The sequence below is a fragment of the Neopelma chrysocephalum genome, unplaced genomic scaffold (genome assembly GCF_003984885.1).
Source record: "Neopelma chrysocephalum unplaced genomic scaffold, ASM398488v2 Primary Assembly neopelma1_26, whole genome shotgun sequence".
Classification (NCBI taxonomy): domain Eukaryota; kingdom Metazoa; phylum Chordata; class Aves; order Passeriformes; family Pipridae; genus Neopelma; species Neopelma chrysocephalum.
The window spans coordinates 15342559-15354937 of NW_020897695.1; the positions used below are offsets into that span (position 1 = coordinate 15342559).

The following is a 12379-nucleotide window of genomic DNA, read 5'->3' on the forward strand; positions in this document are numbered from 1 at the left end:
CCTAGGAGGCCAAGAAAGCAGGAGAAAACTTCCTAATATGTAGCTGCTGAGCATAAGCAATTTAAATGTATAGCTTCAAAAAGAAAGCTTTGTTTCAGGTTGCAACAGGGAAACCCACAGCCTCAGAGGCTGCAGAGCAGGGACAGGGTTGGAGGGGACCTGTCTGGTTCCTGCAGTGCTGCATTTCTGTCCTGATCCTGCAAAATTCCTGTGGGTGTTTGGGCAGACAGGTGGCTAGGCTAAGTGGCAAGGATCAGTTTTTGTGCATTAAGACCTTTTTGGCCATAGTACTGGTCAATGAGGGAAAGAGGCAGAAGACTTTGCAGGAGCCAGAGCAGAGTGCAGCTACCTGAAACAGAGATGTTGGCTCTAGGGCTAGAGCCATCATTTAGGTTGGCTAAAGAAGGCCAATGGCACCCTGACTTGTATCAGCATTAGTGTGGCCAGCAGGACCAGGGCAGCGATTGTCCCCCTGTACTCAGCTCTGGTGAGGCCACACCTCAAATCCTGTGTTCAGTTTTGGGCCCATCCCTACAAAAAAGACATTGAGGTGCTGGAGCTACTCCAGAGAAGGTCAATGGAGCTGGGGAAGGGTCTGGAGCACAAGTTTTATAAGGAGTGGATTAGGGAACTGAGGTCTTCTAGCCTGGAAGAAAGGAGGCTGAGTGGAGACCTTATCACTCTCTATAACTACCTGAAAGGAGGTCGAGGTCCTGATGAGGTAGGGGTTGGCCTCTTCTCCCAATGGACAATCAATAGGACAAGAGGGAATGGTCTCAAGCTGCACTAGGATGGGGTTAGATTGGATATTAGAAAAAATTTTTCAGGGAAGGGTTTGCCAAGCATTGGAATGGGCTGCCCAGGGAAGTGGTTGAGTCACCATCCCTGGAGGTATTTGAAAAACCCATAGGTGTGATGCTTAGGGATAGGGTTTAGTGATGGACTTTGCAGTGTTAGGTTAATAGTTGGCCTCTATGATCTTAGAGGCCTTTCCAACCCAAATGATCCTATGACTCTCCTTTAAAAGAGAAATACCCCAAACCTACATCCCTGTGGCATGCCAGCTGAGTGCCTGGGGCAGCAATGGGCACTAGCATCTCGCATGCTCCCTCATCCTGCCTGCTCCCACCCATCTCTTGGGGCTGGGTTTTTACCTGGCTGGGGTGGAAGCCATCGACTGGTTCAATCAGCTGCCAGGGCTCACCTCCCATCTTGCGCCACTCCTCAGCCGCTGCAAACAATGTGAGCAGAGGGGTTATCACAGTAAGCACGTAGACGCCCGTCTGGAGGTGTACCCCCCTCTTCTGCAAAGCACCACTGCTATTTTCAAGCACATGACAGCTCTGCATGAAAATTATGATAATTCACATGAAGTTGTCAGAGCCAATAGTGTGTGCAATCCCCTCTCCTTGGGGCGGTATTTAAGACTTTATTGTTAATTTTTTTCTCTGCGATCTTTATGCAAGAAAGCACTTTGAACATAAATGATCATAAAACAATTCACTTTCCCTCTCAACTAAGAGGGATGCTGCACCAAGTAAAGCTGTAAATTATTTAATACTGATTTAATACTTTTGCATTTCCCATGTTAGTTGCATCCTCAATAGTGCAAAAAAAAAAGGATAAAGAAAACAGTGGTTTTAGAGAAAAAGATGGCAACAATATTCACATGGGCTGAAGTCTGCAGAAATGACTGTCATTTTTTGTTACTTCTCTTCTGAGCAGTCTTTTTCTCAACTCCAACAAAATAACCTTTTGAATTACATAAGCGTGACATTCAATGCAAATGATGCTGTGCTATAAGCCCCGGAGCCATTAGAGAAGTAAAAAGCTTTCTCTCTTCAAAAGGGCTGTGGAGTGATCAAACATGGGACTAGTGGATATGGCATTAACAGACTGTAAATTCAATAATTCCTTTTATAATGACAGATTAAGAATTCTTAATAGCATTATGCAAGCATCCTGTCAGGAGGAAAATGTTCTCCATTCAAGCACCACAGTTTTGATCTAGATTAACCACTGTATTTTGGACCCTGGCTATTGTGTCAAAAAGCAGTGTCTGGGTCCCCACGCTAACTTCGAATTCACAAAAAGGCAACATTCCTGCTTTGACTATAGAAACCCACTTGAGATGCTTCAGTCAGCTCCCAAAGTAACCTGCTTCAAGACACAGGGTTTGGAGCTTTATTTCAAACTTGCATTATGTTGGGCACAATGCATATTCACCTTAGATTACACCACAGAACACTCATATAGATGAACAGAGTGAACTTGCCTAACTCCTCATATATACGATATTCTATGTGGAGTAAGAGGCTTGTGTAGTGTGTTTTACTTTGTAGAGGGACTACAGCTCCAATGCCAGAAATAGCGAAGGGATAAGTAAAGTTTTTATCAAGATAGGTCAATTCAGACTATTATACTTGACCTCCAAAACTCCTAGAGCAATTGAGCAAATAACCACCGAGTATGTCCAGAGTTTGTGTTAAAAATGACTATTGCCTTGGCTAGACTAGACTAGAGTTTGCTCCCATCTGCATCAAGAAAAAGTCCAAAAAAGCAACATATATCCCGCCATTTATTACACTGCTTCTTAAAGGAATGACTAATTTCCAAGGGCAACATGTGATCTTGAATGTCCATCTAAATCTAAGATAAATGCTAGTATACTCAAATATTACTTTGACAAAGCTGGGAGCTGCTATGTATATATATATGCCCAGGCCAGCCTGAAATCAATGTAGTCGTCAGTGTGTGCAACCACTGCTAAATATTTGATGTCTGGAGAGTTTCATGGAGGATTTGTGCTTGCTTCAGAAAGAGACCAAGAAAGTAGGTCAGCAGCCTTAGCTGGCTTTTGAGCACACTCATGATCTGACAGCTTTCCTGACGGCAATCTCGAATCGTTGGCTCCAGGGCTGCAGGAAACTTTGCAGAGTATCTTTCAAAGCTGATGTTTGTGTATGCATGTGTGATTTTGTTTACTTCATTTATTTAACACGATGTAATCAAGATCAGCAAATTATATTAAGATGTTTCTTTTTGTGAAAGCAAATAAATTACTTAAAGTTAGTAATTTAAGTTATTAAAGTAATTTGCCTACCCAGCAGGTAGTTCATTTCAAATCCTAATGACTTGTTAAATATTAAGTAGCTGAGGCAAAAGCTGCAAAGAGACTTGGACACTCTGAAACTCTGTGTTGCAATAATCAACTTGGCAGTGGAGCCCACCTCTCTGAGAAGAACTTTTGGACAGAAAGACTCCCTCTCCTATCCTCACTTCTTTACCTCCTCCTTCTCCATATGGTCTTCATGAGACCCAGAACCAGTTTCCTGAAGTGGGTCATGCAGGATAAAATAAGTTTTTGAATTTTGATAGGATTTGGCTGCAAAATGAGTTTTTAATAATCTTAGGTGCCTTGGCAGCTTCATGCTTTCGAGGACAGCCAGGCACTGATGGGGAGAGGTGTTAGAGATGTATACTTTAAAGTATTGACAGGGTGCTTCTGTCCCTTCATGGCTCCAGATTTAGCTGTCTGTGTGCTGGGATTTAAAATATAATACCCAGACTTAATTTTTCAATAAGGACCAACACAGAACTTTCTATGTGAATATAAAAAGAGGGAAATGCAGATCAAGTTTATTTTCCAATTATTGTATACTATTTTTGGAACATAAACATTCATGCTATTGGGGAGAGCCACCAGGTGGCCAGGGCTGGAGCTCCTGCCCTGTGAACAGAGGCTCAGGGACAGGGGACAGGGACGATCCCTTCTGGGAAAGAGCCTGTGAGGAGGCAGTAAGGACGAGGCTAGTCTTTTCACAGCAGTGCACAGTAGGAGAGGGAGAGACAATGGGCATAAGTTGAAACATGGGAGATTCAGGCTGAAAAAAGAAGCCTTTTCCCTACTTTCCCATCACTGTCTAACTACTTGAATATGTTGCCCAACTCAATCTGTCACCCCATGCTGATTCTTAAATTTAAAAAGAAGGAGTATGTTTCTCCTTGTGATGAAGCTGGGCTGATGCTGAGTGATGCCTCAAGCTGGACTCCTGTGCTTTTTGCAAGGAAAGCCAAGCTCAGAGGGATCCAGGGACAGATGTCTGCCCCAGTCCCACAGGGATACTCTGCTCATGCTCATGGTAACAACAAAAATATCCTGGTTTTTTTAACTCAAATGTCAGTTGCAGAAGAATGATTTAGGTAATATGCTTACCTAATGTCACTAAAGACCACAGAAGGACAAGTTTTGTAAGCTCTTCAAGTCAAAGTAGACGTTTAAAGAAATATAGGAAAGAAGCCAGTTATTCCTGGGAGAGGTGCTTCTACTTTTGAGAACAGTGAGTTAGGAGAGCGTGGTTGTATTACTCAGGCTGAAAAACGGATGATAAAAGTTCTCCTTCCTGAGGCACTGGTCATCCCAGAGGAAGCAATATGAAGCCTAGTCAGTGATATAGTAAACTACAGCTCATGAAGACCACCTTCACCATTGCGGGTATGAATCTCCAGCCTAGATGACCCACTATAGAAGCCATGATCAAAAATATAACCAAATCTTATGGACTAATATAGGTTCAAGATTTCTTTTTTCCTTCACCAGCCTGAAAAACTGCAGTGGACAAGCAGGAGGCATTTTTAGCAGAGGCATATCTGCTCTGCCTGTCCCCTTGCCACCCAAAAGAAAGTGGCCTGTGTGCTGTGCATCACTGGGGTTGTGGGTACTGGCAGCTGGGAGCAGCACGGAGGTTGTGGTGCCCAGGCTGGTGGTGGGGACTTGTCTCAGCAAAGGTCCATGGCTACTCTCCATTCAGGGAAGATGGGAGATAGCATTAAATGTCCCCCCTTGACCACAGCCCTGCCACCAGGGTCACCTAGGCTGGCTGGCTATTCTGCCCTTTTCCTGGTACAGAGCTAAAATATGAGGACCATATCAGCAGCCTAGCACTTGACTAAATGTTTTGTGAGAAAGACAGGAAAAAAAGCAACTTACTTTGTCTCAGTGGGAAATCCATGTAGAAAATATCGAAGTTGGCAAATTTCTCAGATCTCGCTATTTCTTTCAGGACGTTGGAAAGTTGTAACGCTCTCTGCAAAAAATCAAGTGATTTAATGACTATTCATTGCTATTCCTGCTGCTTTGCATGGATTCAGCTTTCATCACTGAAGAGCAGCCAGGAATTTGATAGCTAATATTGCCCTTTCAGCTGGGGGAAAGGAGGTGAAATGGGACTCTTTGTCATAACATGAACTTGCATGAACACCACCAGCCTTTGAGCTACCCAGTTCATTGTGCAACACATCCTTGCAGGTTACATTGAGGCCTCAGCTGATTTTGTAAGTTTAATACAGCATATGCTTATTTTGCTGGAGACCTCTTTTAGTAGTGTCCCTAGGCTTATATAAATATTCTGAACTTCTCAGTTTTGGAGCCTCTTGATGAGGCAGCCCAGTAATTTTCGTTTCTTTTAAAGGAACCCAAAACTTTTCTGCAACAGAAACGGTCTGTTTTCATATTGTCCTACCTGCTACTATGTTGTGGATGCTAATGCTTATCTATGCAGACCAAATTCCACCCATACTTTCAGCAGAGTAAATTACCTTCATTGAGCGTCTGCTTAACTGATACATCCAGTGTAATTTCTACAGCCATAACAGAGATCAGGATCTCCTAAATATTTAAATTGTGCAGTTTGGATAATAACATAGACAATTAGTTTCAGACAGGGGCTCAGAAAGATTAATTCATACCCTGCAGGCATCTGCATTGTTCATGGACAGAAGTTAAATGTACTCTATATTCTGTATTGTTGGTATGAATATATAAACTGTAAGCCTGCAAAGATTTAGGAATGTGTTTAATTGCCTTCTCTGAAGTCAAGAGGGACACAGCATAAAATGAAATACATATGTAAGCTTTGGTTACATGAAGGCAATATTTTGTTGTTTAGTGAATGCAAATATTAATACAACTATACACAGAGATGATACCTTTGATAACATTTGGTTACTGTCTCTTTTACATGACTTCAGGGGATTCCTGGAATTAAAAATCAGTTTGTACCATAACAGAATAAGTGGCTGGTATTGTCATTCACTTCTGCAGCCAGATTTTTAGGGTGAGTTTTAAGACATCTCTGTTCTGTCTGTTCCCATTCCTGCACTGAGCCTGGATGCTCCCTGGTCACACCATCTGACGATTAAGCCCACAGAAATGTGTCTGAGGAAGATTAGCACAAATCCCAAATGAAAAAAGGGTAAAACTCTTGCTCTCAGGACCCGGTCCCATTGGCAGCAAAATCTATGCAGCCAGCTTGTCATACCAACAGCTTCTTGATTCACAAGCCTTTTCTTCCTTATCAGATATGTTTTCTTCTTAAAGAACAGGAACCTGAACAGTTTTGTCTCGGGGAGATCATATCCCTTGAGAATAAATTTGGACAGCTGAAAGGTTATAACAGGAATATCTTTACAAATCCTTCACTTGAGCATGCTGCCTCCCAGAGCCTGAGAGGCATTTGAAAGGATGGGTGAAGATATTTCCTCATTTTCTTCTCATCGTTGGAAGAAAAAAGTGTGCTGAGGTAACTGGGCTTATATCCTCAGTGTATGTGCAAGAGGGCGGCCCCCATTGTTGAGACTTACCTCTGAGGTCAAATTCCTGAGGGTCTCATTGGGGGTCAGCCAGCCGCTGCAGGGGCTCACCTGGGCAGGCATAGGGAGAGGGGCTTTAGTAGTGGGCCAAGAGGAAAAGGGGACTAGTAAGCTACAGCCAGACACCTTACCTGGAGGCAGTCAAGGAAAGAATAAATTTGACTGTATGTGACATCCCTGTTCAGCTGCCCTGCAAAGCACAGAGAGGGAAAGTTCATGTGCCTGATGGCCAAATGTATCTTCATTTTTCAGGTCTGTGCATTCCCATGCATTACACGCCTGGGTGGGGAGAGGCACCCCAGGAGCACCACCCCACCTCCCACCCTCGGGTTACCCTCCCACCACCATAGCTGGGGTACAATAGAGGTGGCACCAATGCATTCCTCCTGCTAAGTGTCCATGTCTCCACAGAGTTGCTTTTGCTTCTCCTGCATCCCTCTCCCGCCTTTCGTAGATGATTTGTCTCGCATGTGGGGTTAGTCATCACAGCCTATGCCAATTTCTGAAGTGCACGACTGATATTTTTTCCATTAACATGTCTCTCACCCGCCATAGAAATGCAGGGTTTGCAAAGTAGAAGGATGCCTGTGTACATTCACATTTACCTTGCAGAGGTTAGCTTTAAAAGGGAGAAACAATTTTGCTGTCATTGAGGGAACTGGGTATGTTTGTGTGGGTGAGCAAATTCAAGCACCAAGTCAAACACCCAGCTGACATTCCCTAAAATTCACTGTGCTATGCAATAGCCTGGCTTGCTGAGAAAATTCTCCATTTCCTCAATCCTTTTGCTTCTTTGGTAGCTACAGCTAAGATGGGAATAAAATGGCCACTCAGTTGTCTGAGTTTGTAGCACACTGATCATTATGTCAGACTTTACAGTTCCTAAAACAACAATAAAAATTTCATATTTCAGTACTGCATAAATATCAAAGTATAATCTCTCCCAAGCGAACTGGGCTACTCAGGTTGCTTTACAGTGGCTCCCTGATACAGATGTGATTCATGCCTATCACACAGCTGCCCAGGGAACAAATGAGGAGAAGTTCAAAGATCTAGTGTCACTCCTGGATATTAGGAATGTCCCAGACCCCTATAGCCTGAAGCACCAGGCCCTGGGAAGGGCTGTCAGGGGGACTAGGGATTTGGCTGAAAGCCCAACCGGTGTCTGGTCACACCTGACTGACTGGCAGCCAAATGGGGAAACCTGCTCACAGTCCATCGGAGAATCTGCCAGAAGGGATCCTTTGCTGCAAAACATGTTGCTTAGGATTAATTGGGTCCCTTTAAGGCAAATTAGGCCCTCTGAAAGATTTCCAACTGGTTCTGCAGTTAATCACTCCTGATTTGGCTGGTGCCAAAAAATGCTATGTGTTGTCTCTGATAATTAGATATCCAGTAGAGGAACCATCCCTGTGATAAACATGCGCTCAAGGAGAGAACTGGGTTTATGTGACTAAAAAATAATTATCACAGATTTCCCTTGCCCTGAAAGGGGCAAGAGTTTCTCTTTTTTTTTTTTTTTTTCCCATTGGTAGTAGTATGGTACTTATTAGAGAAAAATATAACAAGGTATCATGAATAGAAATGGGAAAGATGTGGACCCACCAGCAATGATTGGGGAATCTTGGGGAAACCACAGCACGGATTCTGCTGACAGCTGTGGTTGCCAAAATCATCTGCATTTGTAATCTACCATTTTAATGATGTAATTTAGCTTCTCTCTTTCTTTGCTGATGAGAACAAAGAAGAAAACAACTTCTTGCTTGTTAGATGCAAAAGAGATTCCTTTACGCAAATACAAATAAGTACATGTTTTTGGTCTAAAATTTGGCAGTGGAATGGCATCTTGTACACACTCTTGACTGGAGACCAGGGGACTTGCTTCTTCTGTTGGCATAAAAACTTCCTTTGCTATCTGCATAAAGTATTTCACATTCTTTATGCACTGCGTGGTGCTATGAACTTGCAGAGAAGGCGTTCTGCAACCAGCTTCCAAGCTTCCCCACCCCCCAACATCCCACATTCCCAGGGAAATGTTTCCACACTGACCTCAGAGGCACAGCTATCAGACTAACCAAGGATGGACGTCACACTTCAGTGCAAATGAATGTAGCCCCCTGAGATGACATTTGTCCTTGCTGCTTGGCACAGGATGAAGCCAAGGAGCAAGTGGTCTGCCAATGGTCAGATGTGCAGCTTCATTCACACCCTGAGATCACAGGCTCCCAAAGGCAGCCTGCAAATCTCTGAAAAAAATGCCCCAAAGCTCTTTACAGCAACTACACTCTGAGGGAACGGCCCAAAACGTGCCTGCACATGGTGTGAGGTTTCAGCCATTACACCTGTAGGTAGTGTAGGAGGTGGTAGGCACCCAGGAGGAAAATTTATTTCTCTAATATATAACCAGTCTTTTGCAATCCCCTGACTTAATCTTCTGTCCTGGTCCACATCCAATTTTACCGTAACATCCACCAATCAGTGAATGGAGGTGTTAATTAAATGTCCAGCTCCACCTGTAATAACAATCAGGATTAAGTGCAGGCAGGCTGTCCGTGATTTTGGGCCAAGGCTGAGGCAGAACAGCTTGTTTCCACATCTACAGAATGTGTTGAGCCTGTTTTGGAGCTGAGTAGGTCTTGCTGGTGGGGGAACAGGGCAGGATAGGGATCTGTCCTGTTGTGCAGTAGGGATGGTAAGAACTGTCATTCCGACTTCTGCTGCACAGCCAATATCTGACTCATATTTCTCAGATCTTCACCACTCTGTCCGGTTTGCTTGAAATTCTCAATAGATCCATAAATTATTTAGAGAGCAAAGGCAACATGAGCAGACAGATAACCAGGAGGAACCCCACAACACCTCATATTTACCTAGAGGATGGTATCTGTCATGCAGGTTATCCCAGAGGAAGCGACCATCTACCAAGCCTGTTAAAATCATATGGCTGCCATTTGGAAGACGGGAGTCCAGGTATCGCAGAGCTTGCATCACGTTGGAGAGCATTTCTTTGGGTGTAGTCATGTGGGCTAGTGTGTCACGGTTCCTAAAGAAGAAGAAGCCAATAGGACATTGTGTCAGGCAATGCTGTGGCCCCAAAAAGGCACCTGAAACAGTGCCATTTCCTTTATTTGCTGCACTTCCACATTAAGTCAGATAAATAAAACCTTATAAAAATGATGCCATGTGTTCTGGTTTCTCATTGTTATTGCCAAAATCAGATGTGATATAGAAACCTCCCTCCCTTGGTGTAACCTGTCTCTCTAAAAACACAGATGCATTCCTTTTTTATAGAGTGGACTCCCTTTGTGGGTTAACCCCAGTGGGCAGCTAAGCACCACAAAGCTGCTCACTCACTTCACCCCCACTCCTCCCAGTGAGACAGGGGAAGGAGAAAGACAGAGTAAAACTAAGAAAACTTAGGGGTCAAAATAAAAAAACCAAAACAAACCAGTTATTGTTCAGAAAGTGAAGGAAAAATAGAAGGAGAGAAGAAGCAAGCAAAAGAAGGAATGCAAAGACAATCCCTCATCACCTCCCGGGTAGACCAACACCTGGCCAGTTGCTGAACAAAAGATGGCTAACCTCCCTAAAATAACCTCTTCTCCCTCTTCATTGCTGAGCATGATGTTACATGGCATGGACTATCCCTTCAGTCATTTTGGGTCATCATCCCAGTTGTGACCCCTCCCAGCCTCTTTTGCAGCCCCAATCTATTCACACAGGGGGCAGAATGAGGAACAGAGAGGGCCCCAATGCTGTGCAAACACTAGGCAGCAACAGCTAAAACAGTATTGTGTTATTAGCATTGATTTTGTCAAAAAATCTAAACCGCAGCACCATAGGAGCTGCAATGAAGAAAATTAACTCCATCATAGCCAGGCCCAGCACACTTTCATAAAGAAAAAAGGCTTAGATCACCTACTGGAATTATTGTTTGGAAATGAGTTAGTCTTTATTTACAATGCAGAGAGGTGAATCAGAGCCATGAAGCCGACTATGACCACATGTTTTGTGGCTCACTGTCAGGCATGAACCTCTTCAAGCCAGAGTCACAGGCTCAGGTTTATCCTTCCTCTCTTGCATTTAGCTGTAAATGCTGCAGGAGAAGTGCAGGGGAAATTAAATCCTGAAGTTGAAATATGTTTCAATTTATATAAGAAAAACAAGCAACCAAAACCACCCCAGGCTGCCTAGAGAACACTGCTCTAATTATGTTATTAAAACCCCCACTTTATTACAGAAAAAGCATTCACCCATTTTCTCTCTGAGAGCTATTGCCACATTCTCATGGCACACATGCCCGTAACAGGGGCTGAAAGCAAGGGGGTGATCACAGCCATAGGAAGGCTGTCCCATCCCAGCAAGAGAGGATCCATGGGTCTCTGGTATGAGGAGGGTCCCCAGCTCCGTGACATCTCATTCTGGCAACACCTGGGAGGCAGAGCAGGGCCCACTCTGGGTAAAGGTCTCTCTTTGCCTGGAGACGTGCCATTGGCCTGTCTCAGAGTGAAGAGTCAGTGGGATGGAAATAAGGACACCATTGTTTGTTTCCACAAACCCCGGGAAGTCCAGGTTGGCCACGGCTCCCTTGGGGCACACAAAGCAGAGCATGGAAATCCATAAGTTGCTTTTTTTTGAATTGGAAAAGGCAATAAAGACATGTTTGCAACACAAGCTTTTAGAAGAGCCCCCAGACATAGCAGCAAGGGTACCATAGTTGGGATTTGGAGCACATCAACATCCGTGACCATGCATGGCGTGGACCAAGCACCTTGGGAAGCAGTCTCTCGTGATAGTTTGCATTCTATGTCGGTGCTGTGGCTCAGCTGACCAAGGCATTCAGGGAGAAAACCTCGACACCTGCTGGGGACCTGATTGTGTTGCTCAGGAAGAAAGACAGGGGATGTCCTTCCAAGCAGGGAGATTGCACTAATGTTCACCTTCATTGTTTTAGTGGTTCCCACATTTTCTCCTTGTAGAGTAGAAGGGAAGCAATCACCTTAGCAGCCAGGAGGCTCCATCCAGATCCTTTCCATGGGAAAGACCTTAAATCTCTTACATGGCTTCCCACGGGTAAGAGAAGGGCAAACCTGGTGCGTGCAGTGCCAGGCAAACTGCTGAGGAATAGGGTCAGATTCCTTGTCAGTGAACACCATAGAAGTAGGAGCTTTCCAAAGCATTGTTGTTCTGTCTCAAGGCATTAGAAATGTTTGAGCTCAGATGGGGGGAAAGGGTGCTGAGTCCCATGTGGCACAACCATGTTCCCTAACAAGGATTTGGGATTCTTCAGTGAGCTGCATTTTGCACACAAAATAATAATTGGGTGAGTTTCCTGGATGCAGAAATTTATCTTAATGCAGCATGTGCTGCTGAAGCATTTGAGACTTTCTGATTAGGGAGAACTGAGATTAGGGAGAACATTAAGATTCAGGTTTATCCTTGTGACAGCCACCCAAGCAAGCTACTTCTGAGATAAGACTCTGGTTTTGCCCTGAAATTACTTCATTTCGCCTACAGGTGTTGCAGCACTTGATTTCAAAATACTGCTCTGATGCAAGGCCTCTACCGCAAGTAAACATGTCAGTGTAAGCCAAAATTAATATGACATTCATAATTCCGCTTTCCCTTGTCATACTCTGTTGAAGTCATGCGGATATTTCAGTGCATTTCTTCACATTTCCTTTCTATGCCAGGTTATGAAATTAAAACCGAACATGAAGAAAGCCAT

General features: G+C 44.0%; 1 protein-coding gene across 1 annotated transcript in view; it reads right to left on the bottom strand.

The window, feature by feature from the left end:
- The window catches only part of AOAH (acyloxyacyl hydrolase), an 83031-nt gene that overhangs the window by 8026 nt on the left and 62626 nt on the right, over positions 1-12379 (bottom strand). The window contains 5 exon segments of the mRNA XM_027675680.1: positions 1155-1231; positions 4991-5087; positions 6643-6702; positions 6783-6841; positions 9522-9694. Coding sequence (XP_027531481.1) covers positions 1155-1231; positions 4991-5087; positions 6643-6702; positions 6783-6841; positions 9522-9694 — 466 coding nt within the window.